Genomic DNA, 22,941 nt, shown 5'->3' on the forward strand with positions numbered 1-22,941 from the left:
TCCAGGGAATGATTTGCCCACTGTGCGGTGGTGACTCATGGCAGTGAGTGAACGGGTTTTAATTAATTTTATTTTGTAAAATGTTTTGAAATGGTGCTGCAATAAAACAATGACACTTGGAAGTAGGAAATTGCCCTCACCCCCCACCCCCTTTTTTTTTTCTTTCTCTTCCTTGTAACATGGGTTAGGGTTAGAGAAGGTTACGCTTCCTGACTGTGTGACAGAAATCAGTGTCTACTGAATCACGTACCAGTTGCAACTGTTTCCTGTTACTGGTTTTGTATAGATTTATTTCCAGCTTGCAGAACAACAGTGTTAGGCAGAGACCAAAATAATGTAGATTTAGCAGTGCCTGTGACGTAGCTTTCAAGCATCTTCCACATGTGGCCACTGAAACATGCCATTTAAATGTGTTTGCAACTGTTGCCCCAAAACAGTTTGTGGGTTACAAGGAGCAAGGTACCTCATCTGTCACTTGTGCTGGTGTTTGCCAGTCATTTATATTTTGCAGCTGAAGTGCTGGCATACTATGGGGAGACAGATTGTGAAGTATTCTGGCTAAGACAAAGAGATGCCTGAGAGGAAGGGAAGAGAAAGAAGAGCCCTTTCTTCCTGAGTGCTGGAATGAATGTAGCTGGATTTCCCCCCATTTTCACAAAGTTCATATTATCTTCTAGGAACTGTGATCACTGGGAAAAGATCTCTTCTTTTCAGTTTTCTGTAATTAGCCAAAGGTTCTTGGGAGGAAAAGATAAAGAAACAATGTTCATTCATAAATGTTCTTCACAATTAAAAACAAGGTGAAAGGAAACAGTATTTATATTTTTCTGTCCCTTCACTTTTTCTCCTAATCCCATGTTCAGTCTTATACTATCTCCTTTTGCACTCTCCTCTTGTACAGCTGTATTCTCAGACCTCCTTAGATGCAAACTACCTACCTTGTTGTCCTTTTAACTCAGAACTTCATCCTTCCTTTTTAGCTCTTTCTAATCCATCTGTCATTGACCTAGAAAAAACCAATGCGTCCAAGTCCCTGGAAGAGAAGCCTTCACCCTTCCTTTAGTTTTTACATAGTTCCAGGCCACTTACAGAGCGCTGACACATTTTCCATGTGACCCCTAGAACACAGACAGTATGATCAGCTTCTCTGATCAGTATCAGTTCTTACATAGCTATGTGTTTTTATACTCAAATGCAGTGCTGTGGGATCAAGTGTGTACAGAGAGATCTTAGTTTTAAAAAAAGACAGTCAAATAAAAGCTGGGAAATGTTTATTGTGCAAGCCCCAAATGCAGTGACTAATGTAAGACCTTCTCAGTTAAATTCAAAATGTCATGATACTCACTTCCCAGACTTTCTTTGCTGGAGAGCTTTTCATTAAGCTAGATTGTATAGGTCTTATGGTTTAGGGGGTTCATCCCATTCCTACCTTTTCCACTGCCAAGATCCAGATTATTCTGTTCCTATTCAGAACTTTCCATTTGGTGATAGGGAGTAGAAGAATTCAGCTCACTCACTGCTAATGTTTTCTAAATTTTGGAGAGAAAGAAAGGCAGTTTAAGTCCTTTTTTTACCACAGCTGCAAGGACAGGCACTCCTTCTTTTTCAGATATCCTAGTATCGTTATGAACTTCTGTTTTGGCTTCTTTCATTCTCTCAGCATCCACAGAGTCCACCACAAACACAATGCCATAGGTACATTTTGTGTGTGATTTCCACAGGGACCTTAGCTAGAAGCTGTTGGAAAGTGTAGCACAGTGGTTGGCCCTCACAGAAGCCAGAGTTTCTTGCTTGGTTCTTGTATCTTTGCTGCTTCTCCTCCCATAAAAGTGTGGATGTTTATCCCAGCTACTGTGGAACTGTCCTGATGGTACAGATGCTTCTGAACTGTGCAGTGTGTTGGCTACAGCCTTTGGTGTAACTCACAGCTTTTCCATTATTCATGAGGGTTAGTTCTTAATGCCTCAAATAGTTAAAACCATTTTATTAAAATAACATGCTGTAAGGTACAAAGAGTATGATGTACAATGCACAATGCAGTCAAAAATATCTTTCAGATCAGTGAGAAAGCTGTGATCAGAACTATAATTTACTTAACTTGGTCCTTAGACAAGGGATTGGGAATGGGGTTACCTGTACAGAGTTTAAAAGTTAAATTTGTGTCCATTGGGATTTTCAAAGAATATTCTTGCTTCTACAACTACAATTAAAATAAAGAATCTGTACACCAAGCAGATTTGAAAAGAAAATAAGGAAAAAGAAGTATTTGTTCACGTTCTAGTAAACCACCAATGTAGTCGGAATGTGTATTTTCGAAGTGTCTTCAAAACATCTTTACTTATTGCCATGCTTGGTATTTTTATAATGATTTGCATTTATACACTAGATTATATTATCATAAAGATTTTTCCAGGCTGAGGTCTTCTCCAGGCTTGCTGCAGGAGAAAAAACTTTGACAAAATCTCCCTCCTTTGAAGGGAGTTTAATATGAGCTTGAGAAAAATCTTACTACTGACTAGATTGTTAGTTTGCCTGGGCATTCTTGAAGAAACAGGCAGTGCAAGGCAATGAGTTCAACTTCCTATTTGTTTGACATTCAGTCCATCAGAAACAGTTTGGAACATCACTGAAGGTATTTCTGTGGGTTATGAAGAAAGATGAGGAAAATTACAAAGCTGTCCATTATAAATGCCCTTAAAAGATTTCCCACTTCAGTGCAGGTACAAAACAAGTACCTTTTATTGTTCTTTTTCTTATATGTGCCCCATAATACTTACAATACTCTGATGGTTCTTCCCTGTAATGGCTTCTCTGCTTCCAGACAGGGAAGAAGCATTGTTTTGACAGTGAGCATAAAACGTGGCCCCAGGTCAGGCCTCTCTTTCTTTCTGTAGGCAGACTTAAGACTTCAGAATCCATGTTGTTTCCAAAGCTTTATGAGTTGTTCATAAGCCTAACGCAAGCAAGAAATGGATAAGATGTCTATGTTAGAAGGGAGTTTGTCTGAGAAGTGGGGCTAAAGGATGCTAATCATATTTAGGGCACGTGTTGGCATTGTCAGTGCAGGCTTTTGAAATGGAAAGTCTGGGAACTAGCACCAGAAGGCCACAGGTAGGAAGGCTGTAGCTGGAATCCTGGTAACCTGCAACTGCCGTTCTCTGATTAGGCACATACTGTCCCTAACTGGCCATTGTGGACTTATATTAATTGCAGTGAAAATGAATGAAATGTAAATGAATCAATCAGGGAGATAGTCTGGCTGGACTTGTAGTGGACGTCAACACAGCTGTTTATGCTGTCATATTAAGAACTTAACAGTTAAAATCATGTAAGCCTATTCCATAGCTGACTGAAGTTTAGTGGGAATGTGATGACATATAGAACAGCAATAGCAAGCAAAACAGTTTGCCACTGTCTGGAAAAATTGCAGCTTTTCTGAGTTCTGCTTGAGTAATTTTATAATCCATGTTTTGAATTCCAAGAGTATGAATGAAAATGTGCCTAGGTGAGAGCCTGCTCTATCTGTTTTATTAACTCATATGGAAGTAAAATGGGATAAGAATTCAAACTGAAAATCTTAAAGGTACAAAATGGAATTTGGTTATTCTCTTTCTTGAGGTCATTTATCTACCTGTATTTCTGTATAGAGGCAAAGGTTCAATAAATCTCACTTCCAAAAAAAGCAATTATTTGCTTCCACACTTGCCATTTGCTGAAATAAGTAACTTTTGTCTACACAGCAATGAGCTAAACTAAGCTCGTATTCTTCTACTCAACTCTAGCACGTGCACATGCTTAGTTTGTTGGATAGTTCCACTGAACTCACTGACTGCTTATAAGCATAAGTATTTTCAGAATTGGTTTTAAGTTGTTTGAAATAATCCCTTGTGTTGGTCTGTAGGTCATCTACATAAGTAGAACAGCCAGAAACTGAAAACCCATTCATTCTGCAGAATCTTTTTTGTTTTGGGAAAGGGAAAACAAAAAATAAAAGCAGAGGTCCTAAAGTTGATCATGGACTTGGAAGTTTAACATCCTTGGCTTAATTACAACAAAACCATAAAAACCAAGTCTTTCAGTTTAAGAACTCAAGACATTCTAAGAAAACCTAGGAACTGTAAATTTCAGGAACTCCTTCTTTACCTAAGTGCTTTTATTAAGATCAATAAAGTGTAAAACTGAGCTACAAGTAAATAAAATAAATGTGCACAGCTTGGTCTCCTTTCATGTTGCATTCTTTTCTATCATATGGTAAACTGGGTTGAAAATCTTTTTGGGGTGTGGGAGGGCATCTAGTTTTTCTTTTGTTTCTTGCGAGGTTTTGTAGCATTAATCTGGAAGATATTCTTAAATATCTGTTTGAGGAGACAGTATACTGGATAAATGGATTGTTTGTCAGTAGTAGTACAGGAAGTTTTGTATTCCTTCTTTGTTTTCTTATAAATCAAGATATTCTGTTGACACTGGATATATAGGACTCATTATACTCTATAGTCTAACATTCATGCTAATACTGAAGGATTTCTTATTGTAGACTACCCAAGATGTGAACAGTTATCATGTGCAAATGGAGCATGTTTTAATGCAAGCCAACGATGTGATGGCAAAGTTGATTGTAGAGATTCTTCTGATGAAGCTAATTGCAGTAAGTACCACATGCAGAGTTAATTAAAAACAAATATGCTTTATAGATCCTATTTTAAACATTGTAGTTTTCTGACAGATTTTCTGTATGTCTGTCTCTGCTAAATTCTCTTCCAGCACATGGATGTACCAGTGCGCAGTTTCAGTGTGCTAATGGAGAATGCATCCCACGAGCCTTTATCTGTGACCATGATGATGACTGTGGAGATAGGAGTGATGAAAACTCTTGCAGTATGATGTTTTTGCATTTTTTTTCCCCACTTTTTAAAACTATTTTACTAAGAACTGGTTCAAGCAGATAGCAGGAAGTTGATTGCTTGGCTCTACAGCCATCAAAAGCTAGCTTCTGTTCTGCAAGGACTTTTTCGTATGGAGAGAAGAAAATTGCAGTGCTACTTTGATAGACTTTTTTCAGGTTGTCTTTGCTGCTGAATGCCTGGTTGTGTGGTTACTATTTGAATTTGCTGGATTCAGTGGCAGTTTGCTTCTTAACACATATAGTTCCACTTCTTCATGTTGTCATTTTCTTCATTTCAGCATGACCCAAAGGTAATTCATTCACTCTGAAATCTCAGTTAGATACAGCATGCTATTGTTTTTTGTCCAAATTTGTTTGGCTATTTTTTCCATTTTTATTTTCTGATAGGTGGAATGGATCTTCTAGAATTATTCCCAGTTACTATAATGTGTAACTTTACAGACAGATAACTGTACACATGGTTGTTCTTTAGATGTTCACGTAAGGTCTTTAGATGACTGTTCTGTTTCTGGAAATTTCTTGCTCATTCTTTTCTTCACAATTAGGGTATCCCAAAGTATTGCATCTCCAGCCAGAATCATGTCTGTAGAGTAATCACTTTTGTGAGCTATATTTTTTAAAAGGACCCCCACTGATTATAGGATCTAAGTTAGTTTTATATTCTGCACTGCAGGAAGGCCACATTTTGCCATTTAGTTGCTCTATCCTACCAAGGACCTCACACCAGTATGATTCCACCCCCCACCCCCAAATATTTCTCTTTCATGTCTTTGGCAATATCTGTCTTTTGGAGGACCCACAAATGTTTCTGAACTCTTAGGGAATGCTTCCCAACCATGGAGGGCTTTGACATAAATGTTCCTTTTTTTGTTTGTTTGTTTTGGTTTTTTAACTCTGTTTCTCTGAGTACAAAGCATACAAATATTTTACCTCCTGATGTCTTGAGTATCATCTCCTTGTCATGTCCACCTTCAGGAACCTTGTTAATAAGGTGCTCTGCATCTAGCTGCACAATTAATTGAGAAACTTAGCCTTCCCTTTCATTTCTATAAAGACCCAGAGTATTCTAAAATAAAGTTCATACCTAAAACCAGAGCAAAACAGCAGTATTTACAAGATATACAGGATATAGAACTGGCTCACTTTTTCAGGAGAGATTATAAATGACTATTCATCTGTGAGACAATATTACTGTTTCTAACCTTTTAGTCACTTAGTTTGATTTTTTTTTCCATGTTTCTTTTCTTAGCTTATGCAACTTGCAGAGGCAACTTCTTCACTTGCCCAAGTGGCCGTTGCATTCATCAGAGCTGGATATGTGATGGAGATGATGACTGTGAAGATAATGAAGATGAAAGAGGATGTGGTATATACTAATGCTAATTACTTCTAATGTTGACATTTTCAGAGGAAGACCTCACTAAAATTTTGATCAATCAAGATGTTCTGAATCCATTTTAATTGTGTGAAAATCTTAGAATTTCATCTTCACCTGTTTCTTTCTTTTTTTACTTATGCAATATTTTTTATTGTTGTTTGTGTGAGAGTTATTGCTGTGATACTGGGTATGATGCAGACTAAGTTTAGCATATAGCAACATCTTTTTTTCTTTTAGGTCTTCTTTTACATCTTTTGTTTTTTTCCTGCGGAGATTTTTCAGGTCATCTATTAAGAGACATGAGGGTCCAAATAACCAAAATCAGTTGGTTGAAAATGAAAATAACTCAGTTCCTGCCAAGATTTGTCATGCAAGAAACAGAAATTTAATGAATGAAAGTGTGGGCTTTTTTCTCTTTCATTGGCCTTTTCTATGATGATCATTATTCTCTTTATCCAGGTAGCCTTTGTGTGTTTTGAAACCACAAAACTATAGTTCCATTTCTGGTCCACCAGTTAGTCTAAAGCTAAATGGTTTTACTGTTTCTAACAACACAGAAAACTAAAAGGATTCATGTGTCTGCACAAGTATTGTTTGCATTGTACTTTGAAGGTAAAAGAAAGCATGACAAGAAGTATAGATGATGTTTCTTTTATAGTCTTTCCCAGCTGTGTGCAAGAACCAGAAACTGAATAATGAAGGATAGAGATGCTTTGGGAAGCTATTAGGCAAAAAATTTGAAGTATTATTTGAAACATACTCCTCAATTATTCTTGTTTTTCTTTTCCATAGAAAGTGGTCGCCATGAATGCTACCCAGGAGAGTGGGCCTGCCCTGCATCAGGGCATTGCATTCCAATTGGGAAAGTGTGTGATGGGGCTGCAGACTGCCCTGCAGGAGAAGATGAAACTAACATCACTGCGGGCAGACATTGCAGTATGTATTAGAATCAAAACCATACACGGAATAGCAGAATCATCAGCATTGATACCTCTTCACATTCACCTTTTGTCTCCTAAACAATGCTGAAATTTTGGAAGCTCACTATTTTTGTTGCCACTGTTTTGACTAGATGGTCTGAGGCATATCTGCTGCAAAGAGACCATTTCTTTTGTAATTCTGTACATGAAGTTTCACAAATAAGGATTTTAACTCACTCTCCGTATCCCAAAATGTGTTCAAGAACGCAGGGAAAGGTGTGCTATATGCCCTTTTTTGTTTAAATATCTGTGGTTTTCCCTGTTTATAAGTAAGAAGGAACGTTGTGTACTGATTGGAACACATGAGTGAATTAGTGTATCCTGAGCCTTGGCTAAGTTAGTTTCTTACATCAGAGTTTGCAAAAATATCTTTTCACCTGGGATGTCTGGTTCTCCAGTTAGTGATATACTGGCTTTTCTCTGTTGGAGGCAATGAGCATTCACAGTTCCTGTTAATTTCACTCTTATGAACATTGATGCCCTTGGAGAATCAGGACCAGCGTATTTTATGTTTTTAATTTCTAGGAAGAGGAAAATTCCTCTTGATAAAATCATGCCTTTTGGAATAGGAGGGCAGAAAAAAAATAGGAAATTAAACCTTACTGTAAGAAAGCGTCTCTTGCTTTGCTGAATGGTTTTGTACTAACATCAGATGTGGGCTGCAAAGCAAGGCATTTATCAGAAGAAACTGAGGAAAAAGAAGATGAAAAGGAAGGAAGTTTAAGTCGGCAACTGCTTTACAATCATAATTTTATCACCTATCACTGAATTGTTTATTAGGTAGTAGTACAAGGAAAGGGAGAAGTGGGAAAGGAAAAAGGAGGAAAGAGAGAGAGAAGAAAAAGATAAAGAAGAGTTTCTCCTTGGACACAACCCAACCAATATATTCTAATATATTGGAGTAATATACATATTCTTCTTAATGTAATGTAGTAGGTTTTTTTCTTCATAAAAGAGTAAATGATAAGGTTATGTGCCAATAGATGGAGTTTGAGGATGTGTTGTTCACAAGTAGGTCTTGTGGAACCAGAGAAAAGTATGGTGCATTGCAGATGGCTTCCTCAGTGGAGCTTTTTACATGGCACTTATTGGTGGTGGTTTATATAAGATCGATGCTTATACTTTAACTCCATTCTGAAAATCTATGATAAACAGTAGCTTATATTCTGTTTTCCATTTCCTTGCCTGCATGTATGCAAGCATATGTGATTTTGTGGAACTTTAGAAATAATTTCTTGTGCAGATTTGTTTTAACAAGCTGTTCCTGAAATTGTAGACTCATCACAGAAAAGACTATAGCTTTGTAACTGTTAGTAAGGCAAAAAGCAGTTCTACTGGTAATATGCATAGTTGTATTTCTGAGCTGTTTTATTTCCTTTTTAGACATATCACACTGCGCTGCTCTGAGTTGCCAGTATCGCTGTCATTCTTCTCCATCAGGAGGGATGTGTTATTGCCCTGCAGGATATACAATAAGTAGTAATGACAGTCGCACTTGTGTTGGTAAGTGAAGTACAGTGATTGCTGATACCTAGTACCTTCTCACAGCTCATTGGGAAAGTTTGGATTCCAGGAAGGCAAGTACTTTCCAAATGGGTGGATGTACTGGCAAAGAGAAAATCTTAAGAGTCTGCAAAAGAATTAAAATCTAAGTTGTACAATGGCAGCATGGTGACACAGAAACAAACCAGAGAGATATCATAAAGATCTCTTTCAATAAGACAGTTAAAGATGTAGTGAGAGCATGATTATGTTTAAAAAGATTTATTCTTGGATGGCTGTTTTATCATCAAATTTTTTTACAGGTCTTTTTAGTGGTTAAATGGGGAGAGTTTGTTTCTGGTCCAGGGATGTGTGGTGGTGTATGCCTGGAAAAACAGTTAATGATACTGAAGTGTTTGGTACTTTTTGAAAGTGGCTTTATATGAAGACAGTAGATCATTGTACTTTAAAATGAAAAGGGTGCTTTGTATTTGCACTATGGAATGGCTGTATCTCCTATGACATTTCAATATATAGATTATTTACATTAAAGTGAAGAATATTTGCAAGAATGTAAGGGTAAATGAGGTATTTTGGTGTTGCATTTCTATTCTGCAGCTGTTGTAACTTGTTAGTGCACACCCTTGGTAGTACAAATGATTTATCTCTGTAACTGGAAATAGAGTAGCTTCAGAATCATGAAGTTTAGCACTGCCTAATAAAAGAAACTGGGTAAATATCTGTTGCAGGTTTTCAACCCAAGCTATGGTGTTTGTGCTATTATAAGTATTCCAGGTCCTCAGTCTCTAATCTCTATTTTTGAGATTACTGGGTGGCTCAGGGCTGTATGAGCTGCAATGACAGCATGGTTGTTCATAATAGAGAGAAGGAATCAATGCACTCACTCCAGGTGAAAAATTTACTTCATTCTTCCACTCTTATGTGGGAAATACATGAAGGACATATTTGCAAACCTGGTGCAGTCTCAGTGAGTCTTCTGTTGTTCTTTGACAGTAGAATTACCAGTTTCCAGCAATGTAATGTACTCAGGTTTTCAAGTGAAGTAGGTCAGACTTTTAATGTCAAAGCCATGTGTTAAGTAGTGTCAGAAATCTCCTGGGCTTTAAATAACTGCAGATAGGATGAAACACCAGACAGTATTCAGATCTGATATTTGTTTTTTAATTTATTTTTTTTTTAGAAAATCAGAATTTTAAAAATCCCTGTTTTTAAAAGATGACTAGTTAAATACTTCACAATTTTTGAAGTAAAAGATTCTGTAAGCAACCCTGGAAATTGCTTGTAGAGCACATCTGTGAGAACTTGCTGGCTCGTCCTAGGTGCAGACTCTACCTATATGGTATTTTGCATGTCAAAGTGAACTTCTTTGTCCTTTTTGCTGGCTGGTTCTGGTGCACAGCCAGCTTTTAATTGGAAATCAGACACCTGTTAGCATGGTACCAAGCCTGAGCTAATAAAGACTGCCTTTTAGCAGGACTTATTAGCTTGAGTACTGCACTAACATAAAGGTAAGGCTCCCCTTCAGAGCGGCCTTAAAGCCAGCTGAGAGTGTGTGTGTATGAAGTGTACAGATCTGTTGCAGGAAGAATACTGCATAGACATACTCTGTATTGTGGAAAGTAGACAATGACATCCCTTCTAATGACTTTTTCTCTGCTCCTGACAGGTGTGGAGTTTTTTTGGTGGGGGTGGGAGGGTGTGGGTAGGTCCCTGAGCAGCAAACATCAGTTGTTTTGTTATCCAGAAACAGAAAATTGAAACATCTGTAGAAAAACATGCAAAACCTCTTTTCTCATGCCACAGTTTTGCAAAGAGTTATAAAGTGAGCAGAGAGGACAGACTTGGAGCTTCCCAAATATAATGGCATCCCTTTTATAAAAAGCTTGCTTATAAATATGCCTTATTCACTTGACAGATTTTGATGACTGCAAAATGTGGGGTGTCTGTGACCAGCTGTGTGAAGATCGTGTGGGACATCACCAGTGCCACTGTGTGGAAGGTTATTTCCTAGAGCATCATCGACATTGTCGAGCCAACACTTCAGGTTAGTGTGCAGCAGTGCAAGTCTCTTGCTGTTGTTCGACTAATAGATAGAGCTAGATACAATGGGGCAGTTTACATGGCTATGCCATACAACTGTATTTGATTTTAACAACTCTGCCCTTAAGGACTTAAGTTCAGCATTCAGAACATCAGCAAAAATCAAGAGACTCTGCATCTGCTGGCACCTGTAGGCTGGTGGGCCAGACTGCCTTATCAGGGCTGCTTATCCTCAAAACAATGTCTTCTAGGCTCCAGCATTTTTTCAGCATTCCTGATTTCTGCAGAGTTGGGAGGTCATTGCCAGAGCTTCCTTAATATGCAAAATTGTGCTCCTGTGGGAGGCAGTTTCCTGACCTGCTCTCTGTGGAACTCGGTGGGATCAAGAAATCAGGAAACCTCACTTTTTCTAGAAGGACTGTGCTATGCAAGAAGATGAGTTTGCTGAATGGTGAGATCAGACGCTTGCCTGTGAGGGTTACCATGCCTCTGGCTTCTAGTGTCCCAGAGTCTCAACTCTGCAAGAACGCTTGCCTCACAAGGAGTGTGGTTCCTCATCAACAGTAGGCAGCTGCTCCTGGATGTTCACCTCCTGCTCTGTTCTGAAAGCAGCCCTGGGAAGCCCTTCTTTGTGGAGATGTAATAGCTTAACAGGCTTTTGTGTGAGGCAGGTATTCCTGCCTGCAGGAACTCAGTGGGAATGGGAGTCCCTGCTCGGCATAGCTGATTAGCAGTCATGCTTCTAGAAAAGCATGAACTGCCCAGCTCCCTCCCTCTTCCTTCTTTTTTCAGCTATGTCTGCAGAGCAGTCACCATCTCACAAATTTCTGAGTATGTCCTCAAAAAATAGGGAATTTTTTGAGCTAATGAAATATGCTTGACTGTATTAAGGCATGCATATGCCAGCACTGGGAAAGATTGTTCTGTTTCCAGAAAAATTTTTCACAAGAAGCTTTCCATTCAAATTAGGGTGACTTTTGGGCCAGTGAGTTGTTTGTAAAGTGTTGATTTTCTATATTATTAATGGGGGGATTTTATACCTGCTCTAAATTAGTTTCCCTGGATTCATTTTTGCTTTAATTGGAGAGAGTTTTATGTGTAGGGTGAATAGGATTTGGACTTAAATATATTCTTGTCAGACTTACACCAAGCCTTTAAACAGGTATCTACTTTGAAAGTGAGCTTTCTTTCAAAGACTTGCTGGAATCTTTCTTCTACTGTAAGATACAGCAAAGATTTTCTGATGAGATGAGAGAATGAAAAAGTTGGATAGGATAGAGAAGTACATAAAAAGATAAGAAACATGGCCTGCTTTCTAGAATCAAGGAATATCTGAATCTTATGGGGCAGAAAAATCTTAAGAAAGTTTATACTTTAAAGGAGCTAAAGCAAGGAAATAGAAGAGTAGAAATAGTCTTTTTGGGTTTAGATGCACAGGGGTTTTGTAAAAGTTTTACATGGTAGGGCTTTTAATACATATTCCTCCCTGGTTTGCTCCAAGTCTAGAAACCAAAGGCAAATCAAAGCAAGTTAGTACTCACATAGAAACATTTGTACAGATTGTAGTCTGAGCATCTAAACCTTTGTGTCCAGTGTGTATGAACCAGTATGTGTATATTTCGATGCCCCTTTGCAAAATAGCTTGCCTGCAGAGTAGTCATATATTTGTCACCCCTGCTTTCAGCTGGTGTTGCATCAATTATTTTTTCTAATGGCCGTGATTTACTGATTGGAGATCTTCATGGAAGAAGTTTTCGTACTTTGGTGCAGTCTCAGAATCGTGGAGTTGCAGTTGGAGTGGACTTCCACTTTTACCTGCACAGAATCTTTTGGACCGATACAGTGCAAGATAAGGTGGGTATAAATTTCAAGAAGAATATATTTTTGTGTATGTGGAACTAAAGAACTGCAAGAGGCAGAATGTGTTGATAGGCCTTCATTTTTGAGAGCAGAAGCTGGCTGTATTTTTGTTTTCTAACAAAAAAGCTCCTTGAAATGTTTTATGTTAATGACTGCATTTTTCAAGCTATACTATTACATGTGACATGTTAAACAAAGAATCCTATTATATGTGAGTGTCTTGAGCAACTTTTAATTTTACTTGAGATGGAGTCCAAAAAACTAATTAAGAGAAATAGTAGACATTCTTTCAAAACAGAACAAATTTTTCTTGGTAATTTTTTGAAACATGATCATTTAAAATGTAAAAGCTGTGTGCTGTCCAAGATGATAAAAATCAGTTTTCTTCATATACTTCAAATGGCACTGTAATTGAGCTTGGATAACAAATATTGACAGTATTTTGTGTAATGAGCCAATATTTTGTTACTTTTTTTTTTTAAGAGGAAATATGTTATCTTCAAGATACAGTAAAACAGAGTAATTTTAAAAAACAGTCTGGAGACCCTTGTGAATGTTGGACTTCACCCTTGTTCTTTTTCTCTGTGCATAACTTGAAGCAAAAAAAGTCCTAGGTCAAATGCTGAAACTCCACAATCTTCACCCCATATTGATTGTCATGCAAAGTGAAGGAGAATCTATGGCTTGCCTCCTGCTGACACCATGTATGGATCAGTTTGGTGTCACTGTTGTTATTCTGAACCTACACATAAGCTGTAGTTTCTACTATAGTGCCACATTGGTTCTGTTGGAAAGCACATGGCATGGCTGTCAAGTAGGACAGGATTTGTATGCACGATTTTTGACTTGTTCACAATCTTGGCATTTTTATTTTCACTGCAGTGGGTTCCCATTACTGCAATTGCATTGACAGTGGCTGAATTAAGTCAGGGTTAAATCTGAAATTTCATGACACAGGAGATTTATGCTATATCTGTAAAAGGTATAAACAAAAGATAATATTTTTTTTTTTCACTGCACACCCCAGATGGCCAGGACTGGCTTTCCATCTGCCCCAATATAGTTAAATCCTAATTAATTAATTAGGATTAATTAATCTAATTAAGTCCTGGCTAGAATACCCCAGTGAAAACAATGACATTAAGAATTTTCTTATATGATCCATATTTCCACCTGATGTCTTAAAATAAAAATATTAGTTGTCCTTTTTTTTTTTTTTTTTTTTTTTGTAGATTAAGATGTAAACTAAGCCAGAAAATTGTGGGTTGTGTTCTGTGTCATCTTTATCTCATTTAGTGTACTGTCTGATAACCTAATACCCATAAGCTCTTCCGTCAACAAAGTTTCCAAAGAACAGAATAGGCAGTTAAATGGTTTTGCTTGATTATTGTTACCTGGATCTGAAGGATATTTAAAATGATACTACTATTTCAGCTCTTAATTTTTCCTTCATATATTTACTTGTGATAATCTGTATTTTCATTTCAATACATTCCAAACCTCATGCTGTTGTTTCAAAAAAGGGATAATGATTCCTAGCTTTTCATATTACCCAGTGTTATAAACACATGATTACTGCGTATATAAAGTTATCACGTTTATACTTTTTGCTTCCTGTAGCTCTGAGCTTGCTGTTAAGATAACAACACTATTTCTTCTTGAGCATGATGCTGTTAAAATTAGCCTTAAATTAAGGAGACCAGAAGCAATGCTGAGCCTTCTCCTTTCTGTCAGGACGGCAAGCTTTCCCTTCTTCACTTTGCAATTTCCCCTTAGTGGTTGGTGCAGTAAGAGCTCCCTCTGTCGTTTCTGGTCACTGATGAGAGATTTGCTAAAGCATGTTCATTTGTTTTCAATTAATGCAAATACTAGGTTTTGCTGGATTCCAGTAAAGCAAGATGCACTTTCCTCATGTTGGTTTGGGTTTTTTTGGTTTGTTTTGTTTTTTTTTTTTGTTTTTTTTTTTGTTTTTTTTTTTAATTTGTACAGCAATTTGTCATGTTTGCTGAAGCACAAGGCTGTTTTAGTCTGTTACCTTGTCCATTTTGCTGAAATGCTAGTTGAAGGCAAGCTTCCTGTAGTTTTTGCATTGTTTTCCAAATTTTTGCCAAAAATCTCTAAGCTAAGGCATAGCTTAATGGGTGACTTGGTTGTATCTAGTGACCAATTGTGGATCTGTGCTCAATGTGATGATAAAGGACAAGTGCTGTGTGTCTTATGATTAGCAAAACATCATGTGGGCACTGACAATATTTGTATTGTTTTCAGGTTTTTTCTATTAATATCGATGGCTCTGATTTCCAAGAAGTTTTAAATGTTTCAGTTGACACACCCGAAAATCTAGCAGTGGATTGGGTTAACAATAAACTATACGTGGTTGAGACCAGTGTGAACAGAATAGATATGGTTAATTTGGATGGAACAAACCGTGTGACTCTTATTGCTGAAAATCTTGGAAATCCTAGAGGAATAGCACTTGATCCAACTGTTGGGTAAGTGATACATGTCAGGTAATGGTAAAAGTTGTCAGAAATTCCTTTATTCTCATGCAAAAGAAGAACTAAGAAATAGCTAGGGTGGTCATTTTAGATTCAGATATCAAATGTTTTAAACTTTTACATTCTATCCTAATCTATTCTAAACCTTAAATTGTTATGGGAGGGCTGTGCACTGCTTTTATTCCCAATGTGCAGAATCTCGTATTGCTAGTGTTGCATGTGCATGAGCAGCTCTGAAAACAGGGGAACTGTGAAATTGCCCTGCAGAAGAGTAGAAATTATCCTGAAAGATTTTTGTTGTGATACCATCCACAGACCTTCTACTATCTGAAATAAAATGGTGGAGTGAAGCCAGGGAAGCTAGTGTTTCCCAACCCAACAGGCGTCAAAAATATATGTGAGCCATGAAAACTTGGATCCTCAGAGAATGGGAACAGGAATTTCATGCAACTTGTAGTGATGGATGCTGCTTTCATGATGCACCTGTTTCTCACTGGTTTATTTCTGGCCGCACACTTAAGTCTGTATTTTACTAAGGACACTCCAGTATTTCTGAAGGTCTTATGGGTGAAAGCATGTTTCTTTCTAGATTCATTCTATAAAAGCAAATGCAAATTACTTCTTGGGCAGGAGGTATAAAGTGTGTTTTCATAGTATACCAGCTGAGAATCAAGCTCTGTCCTGAAAGGGTGCTAGTTTTAAATTCCATGTAAAATGCTGGTGTTTTGTAGAATCTCAAGGAAACATGGGACTTTTTTTTTTTTTTTTCTCTATAGTTACTTGTTTTTCTCAGACTGGGATAGTCTGTCTGGTGATCCTAAAGTGGAAAGGGCCTTCATGGATGGCACAAACCGTCAGGATTTGATAAAAACAAAATTAGGCTGGCCTGCTGGAATAACTCTGGATATTGTATCAAAGAGACTTTACTGGGTTGACAGCCGGTTTGATTACATTGAGACTGTAACTTATGATGGGCTTCAAAGGTAGGAGAAATATTATTCCTTGGAGGTTACAGATACACTGATTATTTTGTATCTAGTTCAAAGAAAGATTTGTCTAACAAAATGAGATACACAAAGGATGAAAATTACAGCATAATGAATGTGACGCACCTTCATATGTATAGTGTCATGCTATTTCTAGACAATCCTTACTTCCTCCATCATTCTTTGTCTTTTTTCTACCTTGAATACCTATTCCACTTCATATTATAATGTACTTTTTATAGTCCACCACTACAGTACACGTTTTTATAGCATTTGCTTTTTATTATTTTTGAATTATATACACTGTCTTCCATCATCATTGCTTTGCATCTTTTTCATGAATGAGTTTATTTGAAATATTCCACTCCAAAGCACCACTTTCTGTAATGGGTATCAAGTGCTCTTCTTACATTTTATAAATCTTTGCTGTCAGAAATTAAGTCATCACTCACCCTATTGTGATGCTGGGGAAACTATATCACAGCATGCAAGAATGGAGTCCTTGAGTTTTTATGGGACTGTGTCTTGTAGTATAGTGTTCAGGAGCCTGCTTATCTCTGCATCTGTGATTAATCTCTGTTACTGAAGCACAAGAAAAAAATTGTCCCCTTTAGCGTGCCTCCTACATATTGACTTGAAAAACAGTCCTCTGATCATTGGACAGGCTTATTGCTTAATGTATTTTTTCACTTACAAAGTTATAAAAAGAATGCTGGTATCTTTGATCCTTTATCAGGGTAAGACAAAAGTGTGTTTAGTAAAATCTCCAGGTTTTGGAGATAAAAACTTACCACTCACAGCAACACCAAAAATCTTGTAGATGTTGTGCACGTGGGCAAGAGCCAATGGCATAGTCTGCAAAGAATGTTAAAATATAGCTTACTGTCCACTTGTGTCACATCTTGCATGCCTACTGCATGAACCTATATCACCTGGGAAACTCTTAGAGTAGAGCTGTAGAATTCATCTGATTTTGTAGACCTTCCTTCATGACTCCATGAAAATAATATTGTAGTGTTATTGTTATGTATTGTGTGAGGACTTAAATGTGTCTCTCTATCTCCTAACATTTATCCATAAAACTATTGTCACAATATCGTGCATAGAATAGATACAATTTATTAGCACTTGCTTTTCTTTGATTTTGTATGGGTGATTAGTTCAAGCCAAAGAAAGTGTGGTGGGGTTTTTATACATTCAAAGCTGCTTGAATATTTCAAATTGCTACAGATGTCTTTCATTTCCTCTGTTTGGTCTCTTTCTCTAACTTTCTGTCAGTAATTATGAATCTTTTAATACATTTTTGAGTTGTTGTCTTTACTCACTGTGTTTTCTTGGAAATTGCTAACATTTTTGATTGCTCTGTTTTCACTGCTGTATCTTTTACGTTTATTTACCCTGTATGTTTACCTTCATTTCTTCAGTTCATTTGGTCTTTTTCATTTGTACTTTGGCAGCTTCTATGTAGAAGCAAATGCCAGTGAATGAATTAATACTCCTGTATCCTTTCCTCTGTTAATAAAGTTATTTTCTAGATAATAATTTTAGAACCATCTTTATAACAGGAGAACAATAGCTCATGGAGGCTCACTGATTCCTCATCCATATGGAATCACTTTATTTGAACACAATGTTTATTTCACTGATTGGACCAAAATGGCAGTGGTGAAAGCTAACAAGTTTTCAGAATCTAACCCTCAAGTGATCTACCAGTCTTCACTGAGACCTTATGGAGTGACAGTTTACCATGCGGCCAGGCAGCCATATGGTAAGACAGTAAGTAGATTATTAAGGGAGGTTTAGCAACTATCTTACCAAAAGTTGATAAAAATTATGAGACACTGTTATTTTGCTGTAAAGAAGTAATAATTACAATACAGAAATTTGTATTGTAAAACTGGACTGGTTTTTATCACACAGTGTTTCATCCAGCTCCCATAGCTAATGAACTGTTGAATGCAACTTTTGGAGCGGGGGACCTTATTAAATGTATTGATATTTGGAAGAGTCAACCTTGTGCTTATGAGCAGTATTGGTGTTAGGGACTTTTTCTTCCTCAACAGTGCAATGAAGGTGCAGTTGGAAAAGGCTACCAGTGTGAATGAATTCTGTGAGATATAATTCTGAAGTAGATCTATATGCAGAAAACTATAGCCCAGGTTATGGCCTTAATGCTGTGTGCTGAGTATCTCTGTACACAGCTGAATACCTTGAATGCCAGTTAGCTCTGGTGTGATTTCAGTACATTCCAGGGCAGAACTGGTGGTGTATGATTTCCATGTGATGTAGTTCCTACAGAGTCCACATGATTTATTGTGGATGTTGAAAAAATCCTAAAAAATCAAGATAATGATGCCATTAGGTTAATAGATGAAGTTATAATCCTATCTGTATTATTTTCCAGTAAGAAATCCTTGTGGAAGTAATAACGGGGGATGTGAACAAATCTGTGTTCTCAGCCACAAAACAGATAATGATGGACTAGGTTATCGTTGCAGATGTATACTGGGCTTTGATCTACATGCAGATGGACGACATTGTGTTGGTAGGAAAATGCCTTATGATTGTTAAAAATAACACTATTCCATTAGCTCTAGAGTTATTTCTAGAATATCCTTCCTCTCTTCAGTAGCTTTGTGGGTTCAATATGCCAAGCACTTCATGTTTTTCCATCACAACTCTTGTTGACATCTTTAAATGTAATCATTTCTGGTGATCATTTCAAGCCACAACAATTTAAACTCACTACCTTTTATGAGCATTTTAAGAGAGTTAGATATGGAATATGTGTAGACAGCTGTATGATTAAGCTCTTAGTCCTGAAATCAAGCATGAATGCTTGCTCATATGCAGATTTTGCATTATTTTGAACATGTAAGCCTGCTTTCCTGTGCAGTAATGTGCAGATTAGGTTGGTCTTGTCCCTTTGAACACATATGGCAAGAATAACAGTTTCAGTTTTGGAGCTGTGGGCTTCCATCAGCAATCTGCTGCTTCCTGTTCAAGTGCAGAATGGTCACTGATGGGAGGTTCACCATGTGTATCTATTGGCAAATTAAGCCAGGTATGTTGTCTATAGTTTTACTATTTAACCATGCATTTACCTGGCTAGCTTAGATATAGTCTGATTATATGTTGGCTCCACAAAGCCTGTGAGTTATTTTTTTTATAGATGATTGTAAAGAGGTGAACACAGAAGATGATTTCTGCTTCCATAGGGATGATGTTTTCTGTAAAGGTGTATTAGGACGACAGTAAGAATGCAAGAGGAATGCCTGACCACATCACGTAATATTCTTGGTTGGGTTTTGGTTTTTTCTTCAGTTTTTAGGTCTGTGTGTATTTAAATTCCTACTTTCTCATTCTTTTTTCTATTTCCAGGCTATTAGTGTTGCCAAAGGAAAATAAAGCTTTACAGTTAATTAATTACTTAAATAATACAGTTAATTAATTAAGTCTCACCTTGTGAATAAGTAAAGACTGTGTCTGATCTGTTCTTTTGCAGCTGTGCAGCAGTTCCTGCTGTTTTCATCCCAGCTGGCAGTGCGGGGGATCCCATTCAATCTCTCTACCCAGGAAGATGTGATCATACCTGTAACAGGGAGCCCTTCATACTTTGTTGGAATTGACTTCTGTGCTCAGGATGACACCATTTTTTTTTCAGACACAAGTAAAGACATGATCTATAAACAGAAAACTGATGGGTCAGGTGAGAATCAGTTTTAGGAACTGTAGAGAAATTGTGGTAAGGAGAGCAGAATATATATTTCTAAAAAGAAGCACAAAAAGTCACATTGTGAGATATACAGATAAATCTCAGTGTCACCCCAGTAATCTGGAAAATGTTTGCCAAAAATGTTTGTTCAACCCATGTTAAGCTCATTGAAGTCTCCTGTTCTTTGACAAACTTGCTAAATGTGTTTGAGAATTAACTATTTGTAGCACTTCTCACAACTATTATTTGTCATCACCAATCTGTTTATGCAGACTAGTATGCCTTTCAGTGATATGAAATTGAGTTTCTCTTTTTAATTTCCCTATCCGGCAAGCATGATGCTTGTTAGGATACTGTGATATAGAAAAAGAACATTACAGTGGTGAGATTTTTGGAAGTCCTGTTTGTGGTAGTATGAATAATGTTTCTCTCCAATTTATAATAATAATTAAATACATATTAAGTGAGCATATAGTCTTCTGAGCTTGCTTACTGCCTTGGGTCAGGGTAATGGTAGACTGCAGCTGACCATTACTATCCGAAGAGTAAGTGAGGTCTGGCTGTTGAGCAAGATGTCCTTATGGCACTGACGTTAATGACCTTCATTCATAAAACTCCTCTCAGTGTAAACTTAGAGTTTTCTCTCATCTTTGGCTAGTCTTTATTTCTCCTCTTTTGGGTGTGTGTTCCTGAACATACACCTCCTTTGCCTGGAGCAAAGGGCCCCCCCCAGATCTGCTTGGTTATTGGTCTTTGTATTAAGTAGCACAGAGGCAGCATTTTTACAAAGGGAAGCCACTAGTTTTGTGAACAGAATATTGCATTCATGTTATTTCCTCTGTTCCTAAACACTTACAATCATGTGTGTTAAATTCTAGGAAGAGAAATCCTGACCGCTAATAGAGTGGAAAGTGTTGAAGATTTGGCCTTTGACTGGATCTCAAAGAATCTATACTGGACAGACCCTCGATACAGGAGCATTAGTGTGATGAGGCTGGCAGATAAATCTAGGAGAGCTATTGTTCAGAATTTAAATAATCCTCGATCAATAGTGGTTCATCCTGTTGTTGGGTAAGTTTAGGTTTGATTCTCACTTCAAACTATACAACCAAATAGATGGTTTAAGCAGAATTGGTGAGGTTAGGTTTACATCTCATTCTGGATTTCTGTTTGGATTTTTGTTCTTTTCCAAAATACCATCTCTTTTCAGTTCTCTTGTCTTTATTTTGTGTGTTTTATTCTGGCCTAGAATTCAGCACCCAGAGGAAAGGGTAAGGTGATACAGATTCCAGAAGAAAGAAGCACTCAAAAGAATTCTCTTTAAAAGCACCAGGTTTTTTTCTTTTACTCCTGTGTGTTGATGAACAGGCAAAAGAACTTTGTTTCTTTGTATCACTCAGATTAGAAAGCTATTTCTTATAGTTGAAAGTTTTCTAAATTATTTTTAATATCCTTTCAGTTCCCAGAATGCTAACCTTGGCTCCTTTATTTTTTCCTAGATGAATTTATTTGAAACATATTTGATACTACTAGCTGTATTTGATACAGACCTTACAATATGTGATTCTGTGTATATAAAATGAAGCCCTGCTTTTCTCTGATGGAAATGCTTAACTTCAAGTTCAATACTCTGTGTTATTTGGCCATGCCAAAACAGTGTTTCTTTCACAGCATAGTTAAGCTTCCTACTGCCATACTACTGAATTTCTTAAGTCTTGGATATTGAACTTTCATGTTTAGTAACCAAATACACTATTTTGGAAGTAATTTCGTAAGAATAGTGTTGAACTTGGACCCTTGGGTATCCCAACCTTTTTTGTTCACTGCTTTGTAAAGTTATTTAACGCTAGCTTTAACTCTTTGACTATAGGCATAAGTCAAAAGGATCAGGAGAAAATTCTTTGTAATATTCATGCTTACCTGCAAGTATTACCTGGAAAATGCATTTCTGCTTGATTCTTCTTCCCTGTCAGTACTTAAATGGAATCCTTAACAATTTCAACAAAGTTATGGATATTTTCTATCTAAAGGGACAGACCACTTCCAAAGATTTTGGAAGTTGTTTTGCACAGGATAAATATTAATTGTTGGTACCACTATTGATTGAGGAGAGGGAGAGGTTCAACATAAAATTGTATTTTTAAAGGTATGTGAAGATGTGGTACAAAGAAGAATGTTAATGCTGTTCAAACGTTTGCTCTGTTTAATTACATTATATCATTGGGTTTATGTGACTTCTGATGTGTCCTTTCAGGTATATATTCTGGACAGATTGGTTCCGTCCTGCAAAAATCATGAGGGCTTGGAGCGATGGATCCCATGCCTTGCCAATTGTGAATACAACGCTAGGCTGGCCTAATGGCCTAGCCATTGACTGGAGGTAAGGACAACACAGAAGACAGAGAAACTTTCTGAGCAAATGTGTTTCTTCCTTTAAACTGTTAGGGATTAAAAATAAAGGAATTGTGTCAGACTGCGTGCACTGGCACTTTTGTATTGAAGAGCTTATTTTTCAGTTTGTTGAAAAGCCTTGTAAAATGTAAGATTTTCTCAGAATCCCTCACACGCCCAGAATCCCTCCCCACAATAGCCTCTTGTCAGGTTTAAGATTATTATTTGAGAAAGTGTTAGTGCTTCCTAATCAACATAATGTCATTTGAAGAGATATGACATTTTCATTATTTCTAGTTCTCTAAGGCTGTACTGGGTGGATGCCTTTTTCGATAAAATAGAGCACAGCACCTTTGATGGGTTGGACAGACGGACTCTTGAACGTATTACTCAGATGACTCACCCATTTGGCCTTACTATTTTTGGAGGTAAGTCTGGCATTGAAAAATATTATCTATTATTATGCAATACTGCTTCTCCTATAAAAAGCAATGTTGAAAGTTTCTATTAAATATATATATATTTAGTATTTCTTGCTCGTTTATAGGACTTTTAATGTATATTTGTGTTTAAATAATTTGAGGCAGATCAGGTAACTCTTTTAGTGCAGGAAGGCAGATATGCTGTACTAATTATAGCTTCCTAGGTGGGCTACTCATGGTGGACAGACAAGGTAGATCACCTCCC

General features: G+C 37.2%; 1 protein-coding gene across 5 annotated transcripts in view; it reads left to right on the forward strand.

Annotated features, from left to right (window-relative positions):
• Positions 1-22,941, forward strand: part of LRP2 (LDL receptor related protein 2) — a 134,374-nt gene that overhangs the window by 27,967 nt on the left and 83,466 nt on the right. For all 5 annotated transcript variants that reach the window (XM_049806542.1, XM_049806551.1, XM_049806569.1 and 2 more), the window contains exons 5-19: positions 4,535-4,645; positions 4,762-4,875; positions 6,153-6,269; positions 7,074-7,217; positions 8,645-8,764; positions 10,680-10,808; positions 12,489-12,658; positions 14,933-15,156; positions 15,939-16,145; positions 17,714-17,916; positions 18,553-18,693; positions 19,654-19,857; positions 20,742-20,934; positions 22,118-22,243; positions 22,552-22,682. In XM_049806542.1, coding sequence (XP_049662499.1) covers positions 4,535-4,645; positions 4,762-4,875; positions 6,153-6,269; positions 7,074-7,217; positions 8,645-8,764; positions 10,680-10,808; positions 12,489-12,658; positions 14,933-15,156; positions 15,939-16,145; positions 17,714-17,916; positions 18,553-18,693; positions 19,654-19,857; positions 20,742-20,934; positions 22,118-22,243; positions 22,552-22,682 — 2,334 coding nt within the window. The remainder of the gene's footprint in view (positions 1-4,534; positions 4,646-4,761; positions 4,876-6,152; positions 6,270-7,073; positions 7,218-8,644; positions 8,765-10,679; positions 10,809-12,488; positions 12,659-14,932; positions 15,157-15,938; positions 16,146-17,713; positions 17,917-18,552; positions 18,694-19,653; positions 19,858-20,741; positions 20,935-22,117; positions 22,244-22,551; positions 22,683-22,941) is intronic.

Source organism: Accipiter gentilis, chromosome 1 (assembly GCF_929443795.1).
Source record: "Accipiter gentilis chromosome 1, bAccGen1.1, whole genome shotgun sequence".
In the NCBI taxonomy this organism is placed as follows: domain Eukaryota; kingdom Metazoa; phylum Chordata; class Aves; order Accipitriformes; family Accipitridae; genus Astur; species Astur gentilis.